A 12,282-nucleotide genomic window follows, 5' to 3' on the forward strand; every position below is an offset into this window, starting at 1 on the left:
CGGTCGGGGTGTCCGAACACTGACCCAGTTCTGGGGTCACTGTCCTCAGGAGGATGAGAGCCTGTAAACCTGAAAATCCCGCCTTCCGTGGCAGGGGGTGAATGTCGTCCTTACTGTCGTCCGAATGACATACGGCTCCCGCTTGTTGGGTGCTGTGTGTCCTCGGCACCGTCCGGTTTCTATAACCATCAAAAAGCATGTGAAGAGGGGTTTTCATGTCACATATTTACCCATTTAATCATCTGTTATGTTTACATTTCCTATCCTGAGATGGAACGTACGTCCAGAATATTGCGCACGCATGAATGTGTGGTGTGACGGATGATAGTGTCGTGAACAGTGACGTGAACACACGCGTGCCACTGCTCAGAAGGGACCGTTACCTGTAGTCAGGTCCCTCCCTCCACGGGGCCGTCCTGAGCGCACCCCACCTGTCTCCCAGAGGCGACCACTAGCCTGCCTTCTCTGACAGTTACTCTGTTTTCTCTGTGCCTTTACCACCGGTGCGTGCGTCCCTAAACAAGTAACGATGCACGGTACGCCCTTGAACTTGATGTTACAGCTGTCTGTGGATCTGTGTGTGGGATGTACGTTGTTCTGCGTGTTTGTTTGGAACTTGGCTTCTTTGCTAAACATCGTGTTGGCAAGACTGCTCGGAATTCTTGCCTGTCGCTCTCCCTCGCTGTTCTGTGGCATCACACTCCACTGTGCGGACGGTCCCCTCCCGTGTGGCCCTGTGCGCATGCGTTGCCTTCCTACATGGTTTTGTTTCGTTTTCATGATTGTTAATGAGGTGGAGGCCCTTTCCATCTATTTTTTGGTCCTCTGGATTCCTTCCTCTTTCTTTTTCTTTTTCTTTCTTAATTTCTTTCTTTCTCTCTCTCTCTCTCTTTTTTTTTTTTGGTGGACCATTCAAATACTTTTCCATTTTTCTATTGAGTGGTGGTGTTCTAATTTGTTTTCAGGAATCCTTTATATACAGTTGACTTTTTTTTTTTTTAGTATTTTATTTATTTGAGAGCGAGAAAGAGCATGAACAGGGGGAGGGGTAGAAGCAGAGGGACAAGCAGACTCCCCGCTGAACAGGGACCCGGACACGGGACTCGATCCCAGGACCCTGAGATCATGACCTGAGCCGAAGGCAGATGTGTAACCCACTGAGCCACCACCCAGGCACTTCTGACATACAGTTGACTCTTGAACAACATGAATTTGAACTGCACAGTCCACTTACATGCAGAATCTTTTCCATAAATACAGTACTGCGAATGTGTTTTCCCTGTGATTTTAAGTAACATTTTCTTTTCTCAGGCTTGCTGTACTCTAAGAATGCAGGATAGTGTACTTAGACACAGCATGTGCTACTCAACTCTGTGGAACCAGTAAGCCTTCCAGTCAGCAGAGCCTGCTCCTAGTTAAGCTTTCGGGGAGTCAGAAGTTGTGGGTGGGCTTCCGGCTGTGTGGGGTTGGTGCTTCGGCCCCCCGTTGTTCAGGGGTTGCCTGTATTTTGGGTGTGGGTATTTTTTGGGTCACATGCTGTGAATGCAATCACTTGTTCTGTGGCTTTCCCCACTTTTTATAACATCTTTAATTAATTAATGTATTTATTATTATTTATTTTTTAAAGGTTTTGATTTATTTAAGTAATCTCTACACCCAGCATGGGGCTATAGCTCAGTAACCCCAGGAGCAAGAGTTGTGTGCTTCTCCAACTGCATCAGCCTCGCCCCGTCCCACCCTCACATGGCCTGTTAATGTCCTTAAGTTCAAGGGCCCCCTGGGTGGCTAGGCATCTGACTCCTGGTTTTGCCCCGGGCGTGATCTCAGGGTCATGATCCCAGGGTCCTGAGATAGAGCCCATGTCGAGCTCTGCTCTCAGCGCAGAGTCTGCTTGAGATTCTCTCTCCCTCTGCCCCTTCTCCCCACATGTGCCCTCTCTCTCAAATCTTTTTAAACCATGTTCTTAAATTTAACGTCGTTTGAAAAAAGTCTTACCCAGATTTTTAGTTTCTGTTGTTGTTGGGATGGTTTGCTGGACTGACCTTACATGAATCACTAACAAAGAGAAAGGTGATTTTCTTTCTCATTTAGCTGCGCGAGTGTAGTCAGGGCCCACCGTTCTGGGCCCTGCGCTGGCTCCAGGGACGCGCCGACAAGCATGTCCAGTGCGGATTCTGCTCTCAAAGGGCCACAGCTTGTGGGGATGTGGCCATACCAGCGACAGTCACACGGAAGCAAGATCAGAGCCCTGGGTTTTACCAGGTGCTGGGGTGGTGGGGGTGGATGGTGGAGGAGAGGGAGACGCCCATCTTCCTGGGACCTAGAGAAGGTTTCAGAGGTAAACGGGGCGGGGGGCCGGGAGTAGCCTGTGAGCTAACATTTCTGAAGAAGAAATAGGAGCTTCTCTGGTGAACATTTCCCTTTTTATGACCTACAGGACAATGCATAGGCATCTTTGCTCACCTGGGAATTAAGGAAATGTTGAACTCATCAAATTTGGCAGAAATCTATGAAGCCTAGCACAGTTGTCTTCTTCCAGAGCAAAGGGGACGCCGGAGAGGGGGTGTCTATTCTTTTGTATCATCCCGTGGCTCACGCTTTGGGGATCTAGGATTTGAGGCTGTCCTCAGAATGTGCTCAGAATGAGAGGATCGGGGCACCTGGGGGGCTCAGTCGGTTAAGCGTCTGCCTTCGGCTCACATCATGACCCCAGGGTCCTGGGATCAAGCCCCACAGGGAGCCTGTTTTTCCCTCTGTCAGCTGCTCCCCCTGCTTGTGCATTCTCTCTCTGACAAATAAGTAAAATCCTGAAGAAAAAAAAAAGAATGAGTGGATCAGCACCAAATACAAGTGGATCGATGTGCTCATTCAGGAAAGCCTGGTTTGCACACACACGTTGTAGGACCGGCCACACTAAGACAGTCACACCTCCTCTTGTTCCGGCTCATGCAGTGTTAGGTCGGTTGGTTCTTTCCACGGTTGTTGAGAGCGGACAGAGCCTGCCCCAAGACACTGGGTAGAAGGAGGACTGTGGAAGATAGCAGAAATGGATGCCTCATAAAACAGCTGTAGGGGGACCCACCTCAGTCCCAGAAGTTGTGCTGGAGGTTGCCCAAGTAGAGGAGGGCAGGGTGGGAGCGTTGTTAAGGAAGGAGGAGGATCCTGACAGCAGGAGAGGAAGCCGGAGGAATGGAAAGGTTGGGGCAGCCGACTCTGTTGAAGTGAGGTGGCAGGTGAGGTCCTCGGTGGCTCTGCGCCCTCTCAGGAGACCTGGAGGGCCCTGGGGCCGTTGATGCGGACACTTGTCCCAGTAATAGACCCATCAGGGACTTGAGTTTGGTCCATGGCTGTGCCGCCCTGGGACGGTCTGCCGGTGGGCTTTTCTGTCCAGAGGGCAGACTGAGAAAGGGGTCCGTGCTGTTGGGGCCTAGTGATGCAGGCCGAGCAAGGACAGGGTTGTGGTCAGAGGAGCCAAGGCCCCAGCAGGGGTGTGGCATGGGCTCTTTTAAGTGCAGGAGAAAGCCACTGGGCAGTTTGAGCAGAGACATGACAAGGTCTGTCTGGTGTACACCTTTAAATGATCTTTCTCAGGAAGGAAATGCAGACAGGTCAGCAAGGAGGCTTGGGAGACCAGTGTGGGCCATCTGGCCATCCCAGTGGCTTCGGGATTTGGCAGGAGACAAAGTATCCAGACTCAGGCCTTGAGCCGAGGACACTGAGCCCCTATGAAGGCGCTCTCCTTCCTCATGAGGTGCTCTTGGGCAGAAGTCAAGCTCAGGGCTGGGGTCAGTTTGGTTTGGTTTGGTTTGGTTTTTATCTTAACCCTTGCATGTTTCTGATTACTTAAAACATACATTCTCTTCTAGAAATCCTGAAAAACGGAAACATGAAGACAAGTGAACGACGTATACATAGCCCTAGTCATGCCCTCTGCTCACTCTTTGATCTTTCCTTCCGAATTCTCTCAGGCCTGTGGGGATCTGGGAGCTGGCGGCCTCTGCCGTAAAGCGCTGGTCCCGAGGGAGTGTTCTCGGGTCAGCTCATTTTAAGTAATCCTGAGCTTGGTCTCTGCAAGCTGGTCCAGGTGCTGGCGTAACAGTGATCAAAAGAAATTGTGCCCTCCTGGTGTTTGTATTCTCCTGGAGGGAGTAGACCATAAGCACAATAAGTAAATTGCATGTTATATTAGAAGGTAATAAATGCCATAAAAAGCAAACCAGTCAAAACCTGTAAGGGGCGCCCGGGCAGGGAGAAGGGAGACCTCACAGGAACAGTGGCTTCGGACCGTGACCTTGGACTACATGTTGCGTACAATGTCAGGGGAGCATGCACCCAGCAGAGCGTGGGGATGCAGGCGGGTGAGTCTGGCTTTCTGGGGCTCTTTTCCTGGGAGAATACTGGGCGGGAAAAGCCCACAGAGCGGTGAGCTCGAATACATAGTGTCACTGCGTGTCGGTGGTTGTGAGGACAGAGCGGACTTTCTGAACACTTGCTCACCATCCGTGTAACCTCTGTGGGCCCCCAATAGTCACGTGCCATCAGTATTTTCCCCGCCCCGATCTCTGAGGAGGAAACCCAGAAGCCAGAAGTTCAGGTCTGTGCCCGAGGCTTCGGGGATAGTGGATGGTGGCCAGTTGTGCTGCGAGGAGGTGGACCCAGCTGTCCCAGCAGCAGCTTTGGTTTGCGATTGGTCCTCGCTCAGCCTTGGTCGGTGTTTGGGGACTGTGGTGGTTTTAGCTCTTGGAGAGGGCCCGTGTCAGGAGCCCCTGCTACCCGCTGACCGTCCTTGTGCTCAGAATGTTTTCTAAAGCTGCATCTTGCTCCTTCTGTGGTTTGGCCCCAGCTGTGTTTGATGGCCCGTTTCCTACTTTCCGGGAGCTTCGCTTCGGCCTGCTCTTGGCCCAGCATCCCTGGTCGCGCCGTCCCCAGGAGGGAAGCCGTGGGATTTCAGCGTCCTCGCCCCGGGCACCCTGGCCTCTGCAGGCAAAAACGTAACCATCTACACTTTATTATTCTTTGTAAATCCTGGGGAGATGGCTTCTCTTGTTGGGAGTGTTTGCTTTTCACGGTTACTTTTCTGATTTTTTCCCTATCATTTTATGCTATAATCTTTGACTCTGAAAATGGCCACAGGATCATAATAGTCAACATTTGCAAGACGCTGTGGGGGGTGGGGCAGCCTCCAGCCTCAGGCCGACTGGATGCATCCCTCTGTGCCCAGGTTCCTTGGGAGGGTCACAGGCTGGGCCTGGGGCCCAAAATCCAGTGACTTTCACAAGGCAGCTGATCTGCGTGGCCCCAGGAAGGGTGAAGTTGTCTCTGGAGCCTGGAGTTAAGTCTGTAGGACCAGGTCTCACTGTGGTTGCCCCTTCCTGCCTCTTAGGCCGGCTGGCCACTCAGTGCTGGCGTTAGAGCATTTTCTTTGTTCTTTCTGATTCTGTGTAAATGCCAGTGTTCCAAAAATAATTTCATAATATTTGCCTATTTAGGAGATGAAGGCACTTCGGAGTGTTCTAGCTTCTATTTTAACTTTGCAAATAATCACATCCTGGGGTTTTAGACATCTTGTTCTCTGCTCGGTACGTAGATGAGAGAACCTGGTTAATTTTTGCCTTTGTCCCAGGTCCTTTTGTTTAATCAGTCCTTGTGGGCTAAGCCACGGGGCCCAGTGTAGCACGTGGAGTGTGGCGCAGAGCATCCCGTGAGCAGAGAGTGGCCTTGTGGACGGCGGCGTCCCCAGGGAGCATCTCAGGCTTTGTCGCTGCGTTGACTTCCTGGCATCTTTCTCTCTGAGAACGGCCCTTAGGGGAGTAACGGCGTTTCCTTCATAGGCTGGGATGGAGCTTTTTTCTGTGCTGCTGTGACAGACTGAGGAGCAGGGTGAATTCTGGAGTGGTTTCTGAGGAAGCCTGGACAAGACTCTATAATTAGCTGAATAGTAAAAGGAAAAGTGTAGGATGGTGCTCAGGTTTCTGCCTCCAAGCAATGAGCTGATTTGGCAGAAAGTGAGTCGGGAATTGTGTGTGTTTATTTGGAGGGGCCTAGAGAGCTTCCCTGTAGAGATACCTGGAAGACAGTGGAAAATTCCTATTTGTGATTTGGGAGAGATCACCACTGGATATATAAGCTGGCGAAATGATCATTGGAACCACAGCAGGAGGAAAACAGACCCAAGGACAGAACCTTGGAGAAAGCCAGCATTTCTCATCGTCCCACCCCAATCCCCTGTATTGAGAGCTGGGACCACCATGGACTGCTCCTTCTCTCCTACTCCTGCGGGCGGCCAAGCTGCTTGTGTTCCCAGATAGGCCCCGGATGCACACCTTGGATTCATGTAGCAGTCTGCTGGATGGTCGGAGAGCATGTGGCTCAGAGGGATACTGATAACGCTCTTCACTAGGAGTCAGGGCGTGGGACGTCCAGATGTCCATCCATCACTCATCTGATGGCAAGGTCCCACTGGGTCCCCCAAGGGGCCTGAGCAGCCATCCCTTTTCTCCCCACCACTCATTCTGAGCCCCCCAAAGCAATGCAAGGTGGCAGCAAGGCTGCATGACCCATTGCATCCTTACCTTGAAAGCGCTTGCCCTGCGCGGGGGCAGGGGGTTGGAAGTGGACTGACCAGGTGGATTTCCCTAACGGTGGACAGCTGTGGGTCGAAGCATGTGTATACGCGCGTGCTTGCAGGTACATGCTGTGGGGGAAATGACTTAGTTAAAGAAGCAAGTACATCGGGGAATTAATTGTGAGGGGAGCTACTTTGAAAGACATTCACTTGAACAACAACAACAAAAAAAGAAAAATGATAGATTACTGTATTCCTTTCTTTCATTATTTTTTTCTTGATCAAGAACTAAGGCCAAAATAAGACAAGAACTAAAAGCAACCAAACTGAGCAGAGACCTTTCTTGCTCTGGGGATGCCTTGTGTGGTCCTTGTGGACAGAGAACTCAGCATCCTGAGCATCACCCCTGGCCCCCCGTGCCCCGAGCCTATCCCCAGGGGCAATCTGCGCATGACACGCTTTGGGGATGTCAGACACACTGGGGTGGGGGAGTAGTGGAGGAGGACATTGGGATGAGTTACGCCTCTTCTTCCTTGGGGCTCGATCTCCCCTGGGGCTTCCCTTCTCTAACCCGTCCTCTTTGTCCCTGCAGCCTTTCCGCTGTGCCCACTGCCACTATTCCTGTAACATATCTGGCTCTCTGAAGCGACACTACAACAGGAAGCACCCCAACGAGGAGTACGCCAATGTGGGCACCGGGGAGTTGGCGGCCGACGCACTCATCCAGCAAGGTAGGCAGCGTGCCCCCTGACCGGGCTGGGGCATCTTATAGCTCCGTCCCGATGCCTGGGCATGTTTGGTTCATTCTCCATGGCCACAGCTGTGCTCCACCCCGCACCCCTCTGCTGTGTATCAGCATTCCTTCTTGCCTCGCTGGAAATCTGAAATGAAAGAGGTCATGACTTACGCACAGATTTTACTACCCGCCCCACAACGTTCAGTATCGCCTTCTTTTGTCTCTGTGGACCTTTTTGGAAATGAAAGTTCATGGCTAAAGTGAACATTTTGTTTTCTTTTGACACGTGGTCTCACTCATTATAACTCCCAAAGGCTTTCTGGGATCCAGCATCCAGTGGCAGGACCCCATTTAGTTGGCCGCGCTCCTGTTGGACACTGGAGGGTTTCCAGGCTTTTCCTTTATTGCAGTTATGAATAAAGCCACAACAAACATATCTGTAGGTGAGGTTCTTTGAATGATCCGGAAGTATTTATCTGTGCTCAGATTACTTACTCATCCTGAAAAGGATAAACCATTTAGAACATCTAAACTGAAGAGAACAGATGAGGGGCGCCTGGGTGGCTCTGTTGTTTGAGGTCCGACTCTTGCTTCTAGCTCAGGTCATGATCTTAGGGTCCCGAGACGGAGCCCCGCATCGGGCTCCACACTGAAGGTGGGGCCTGCGTAAGAGTCTCCCTCCTCCCCCTTTTCTCGCTCTCTCAAGAAAAAAAAGAAAATAGAGAAACAGAAAAGAGAATGGATGAAAACTGCTACTATTTTTGAAAAGTATGGGCGATTTTTTTCTCTGCCTCTTTCAGTAAATGATCACATATTCCCATTTGAGAAGGTTTAGCTCATGTGCTGTTACCACACAGGGAACTGCCGTCGTATTTATATCCGTGCTTCACTAATTCAAGTAAGAAAATGATGGCCACGTACAGTACAGCAGTTTTTACTACTTCCTGAGTCCTGTGACTCTTAGAAACCAAGGACCATTTTAGAAATCCGCCCCGCAGTGAACATGGCTGTGGGGCGGTTAACGCTCCAGCTGCTGCGGGCTCCGCTCGCTAGGCTCGCCATGAAATGCATCTCTATATAAAACAAATGAATTGACTGAATCCTTCAGCCCTTTCGGTGACAGGGCTGATGTTTGGAAATAGATAATGGCATCAAACATTAACGGCATTGGGATAATTTTAGAGCTACTCATCGGGGCTAATGGGGAATGTGTGTCTTGTGTTTCAGTGACTGTTTCCTGGAGCTGGAGACCAAGCTGGTATCATGGGGGGCCCTGGCTCTTCTCTGTGCCCTCCTCCCTAAGCTGCGCTTTTGGGCCAGTTACCTGGCCTCCCCAGCTCCGGGCCTTCACCTGAGAATGGAGCCGAAGGGGCCACCTTGTGTGACGGTGGACGGGGTCAGAGGAGAGAACACCTGAGTGGCACTCAGTGTGTTTTCATTCTTTCTCTCTCTTTTTTTTTTTTTGCCCCTCCTGAAAACATCTAAGATCTCTAGAGCCATTGCATCATTTTTGATGACCCCATCCTGGAAATCACAGAGGAGAGAACCAGTTGCTTTCGAGTCACCGTAGATTGCTGGAGAAGCAGGCTATGACGTTCCTTCTAACATTTCCTTCACACTGTCGGGACGGATTGGCAGGAAATAGACCTTTACTGTGGCTGTTGGGACAGGCGCGGGGCTCTGATCGATGATCCTATCACCACTCTCTGCCTCCAAACTTTCATCATTGCCTTGCAGTGCCAAACTGTTGCCTAACCTCTATTTTCAGTTAGCTTCTTCAGACGGTCGTCTCTTGGCCTTCCCTGACAGGGTCTGGCTTTAATTTTCATCTTGAGCAGGGGTGTGTTTGGTCTTCTTTCGCGCGTGTGTGTATACACATACATACGCATTTCCAGTGCTCTCTGCGGGAGACATAATGAGGAAGGAAACAACGACATGTCTCTTAACTTGTAAGAGACATTGATTGTGCCATTGTGTTGTGGTGGGAGGCTGGTCTCCGAAATCAGAAAGCTGGTTGGGCAGGAACACAGCGCAGGAGTCTCCAGAGCACGGAGCTGTCCCCGTTCCCCTGTCTGGGAGAAGGAAGGGGGATGGAGGGGGCAGAGTGGGAGGGATGCGCTTACAGTGTGTGGGATGCTGGGTCCTCGGGAGCCACTGGAGTTCTTCCTTTTCTTTTGATTAGTTGCAAGTGATTCCCCGCCCCCCACCACCTGGTTTTGTGTTGCTCTTCTTTTCATCAAAAGGTAGGTTCATGGGACTTTGTAATTTCTTGTTTTGATACAGAAGAATATATGTTAGAATAACAGTAACAAACCGTGAACAGAATGCAGTTTTTTCTCCGAATGATGTTACGGCTTTCCTACACCACGTGCAGGGATCCTTGTCCATCACCTGATTTCAGCAGTGTCACACTGGGATGCAGGCAGAGCTATCAGCTGTGGACAAAGGTTCTCCCATGCACAGTGCTCAGGGATTTGGGAAGGATGTCAGTGCACAGTGTTGTGCAAGAGGTAGGGAAGGGGGCCTAAAAGGCCAAGGTGTTTCTGTTCCTTGTAGGTTTCTGGGGCATGGTACCCTGGTGCTCTCCATGAGTCTGGGTTATTTTCCGTGGGCTTCCAAAGCCCTCTGGAACGGCGGATGCTCGGGCATCCACCAGCAGTGTCCTGTAAGTGTTTACCTCCCACGAGCAGGGAGTTTGCCAGTCTCTGTGGTGGAGGGATCTCGACCGTGGCCCATCTTAAGCTACCTAGTGTGATGTCACGAACTGGGAAGAGGCGTGCGCAGCTGGCCTGGGAGCTGTTGAAGCCAGCTCCAGCGCACTTCTGGCCCTCAGGGCATAGGGGTGACAATGCCAGTGAGGTGTCCCTTGGGCCCCTTCAGGATGCACCCGTTCTCGAGAATCTGGGCTTTCTGGTCATTAAACGTCTCCTGAATGCTGTGTCCGTGCTTTATTCCCTGCTTTTATTTGATGTACTTCTGAGCATTGGAAGACAGGTCAGACAATCTCTTAACTTGCTTTCTTAGCCCATCCCTTGTTCATTAATACGGACCGGAGGCGTTTTCTCACACAAACGCACGTTTTCACGTTGTATTGCTGCTGTGGGCCTGCCCATTTTTCCTCCTGAGATGCGCCTCAGGAAGCCAGCTCACAAGCCTGTCCCCTCGATCATGGGGTGACAGGCACAGGATACTTTGGCGCCAAGCTTCTCACACTGTTAGCTCACTCCCGAAGCTCACAGCAGGACAGAGATGGCACTTAGCAGGCCGCTCATTCTCCAGTGACCTCAGAGCGGCCCGTCAGGTCCCTCCAGATTATTAGCATCAGTGCAGGGATGGGGTCAGGTGAGCCTGGAGCCGGGGTGTCTGATCCCTCTGGCCCTGGGTGACTTACTTAACTTCTCTGAACCTTGGTATTCCTCATCTCTGCAGAGGAGAGGCTCATACCCTCCCAGCAGTGGCAGCAGACATTCAGTCTTATTCTCCAAGGTCCCAGCCTGTGCCCAACACGTAGCACTTCATAAATGGCTCGAATTTACTATTCTGTTTATTCCCGTGTTCCTATCTCTTGTGCTCCTGCTGTGTTCAGCATCGTGCTGGACACTGGGATATGGTGGCGTGTATCTCTGCTGTGGCCTGGGCTGGGGACAAAGGCTAGGAAGCTTCTCCAAGGCTCCGTATTCTGACTGTAACAGAACAGGTGTGTTCCTGCCAGTGGCTCCCACATTGCTCGCAGGAGGAGAATGCGAGGCTTCTCCCCAGTGCTAACCCTTCTCCCAGCCCCGACAGTTAGAGGGTCACTGAAGCCAGGGTAGTGGTTGGGATGGGACGCAGTGGGAGGAGTGGGCTCAGAGAGAAGTCTTCGTTTGTGGCATCTGCTAAAATCTTTGCATCATTTTGGGGCCCCTGGGTGGCTCAGTTGGTGAAGCATCTGCCTTTGGCTCAGATTACGATCCCAGGGTCCTGGGATAGAGCCCCACATCGGGCTCAGTGCTCAGCGGGGACCCTGCTTCTCCCTCTGCCCCTCCCCCTGCTTGTGTCCTCTCGCCCTCCCCTGCAAATAAATAAACTTAAAAAAATAATAAAATCTTTGCATTATTTTGAGCTACCATATGAAAAGAATATTAGTGTGTGTGTGTATGCACCTTGGATGTATATCCATATTGTAGCTTTTCATACCAAATTCAGGAAAAGTAGCACAGAAGGAAATCCAGAAACCGTCAGCTAACACAGAAGTCATTTATCTGATGTTGGGACATTTGAGTTTTAGAATTGTTTTATATTAAGGCCCAGATTCTGTACATTACTGGCAGATGCTCGCCGTGATGTGATGTCATCATTGGTTGTTATATGTTAATTTCTCTCTGACAGACGCCCTGTGAGGTCATCATTCCTTTTTTTTTTTTAAGATTCATTTATTTCAGAGAGAGAGAGAGCGTGCATGTGCACATAGGTGGGGAAGGGCAGAGGGTGAGGGAGAGCGAGAATCCCAGGCTGACTCCTCACTGAGTGGGGAGCCCAATGAGAGGTTTGATCTCAGGAGCCTGAGAGCCTGATGTGAGCAGAAATCAAGAGTCAGATGCTTGGGGCGCCTGGGTGGCTCAGTGGGTTAAAGCCTCTGCCTTCGGCTCAGGTCGTGATGCCAGGGTCCTGGGATTGAGCCCCGTGTCACATGGGCTCTCAGCTCATCAGGGAGCCTGCCTCCCCTCTCTCTCTACCTGCCTCTCTGCCTACTTGTGATCTCGGTCTGTCAAATAAATAAATAAAATCTTAAAAAAAAAAGAGAGAGAGAGAGAGAGAGATGCTTTCCCAACTGCACCACCCAGGTGCCCCTCATTGTCCCTGTTTTAAAGTGAGGAGACCCGGAGTGGGGGGCAGTGATCAGCCCAGGTGACAGAGTGTGCAGGAGGCCGAGCCACACCCAGCTCTGGATTCACGGTCTGGATTCTTACTGCTGCGGGGCCGATGCCCCCCGAGGTTTGTC

At 51.1% G+C, this 12,282-nt stretch overlaps 1 protein-coding gene across 3 annotated transcripts in view; it reads left to right on the plus strand.

Moving 5' to 3' along the window:
* The window catches only part of ZFAT (zinc finger and AT-hook domain containing), a 182,746-nt gene that overhangs the window by 130,272 nt on the left and 40,192 nt on the right, over positions 1-12,282 (plus strand). For all 3 annotated transcript variants that reach the window (XM_047726975.1, XM_047726974.1, XM_047726973.1), the window contains exon 12: positions 7,158-7,296. In XM_047726975.1, the coding sequence (XP_047582931.1) occupies positions 7,158-7,296 (139 nt within the window). The remainder of the gene's footprint in view (positions 1-7,157; positions 7,297-12,282) is intronic.

Source organism: Lutra lutra, chromosome 4, assembly GCF_902655055.1.
Source record: "Lutra lutra chromosome 4, mLutLut1.2, whole genome shotgun sequence".
NCBI lineage: Eukaryota > Metazoa > Chordata > Mammalia > Carnivora > Mustelidae > Lutra > Lutra lutra.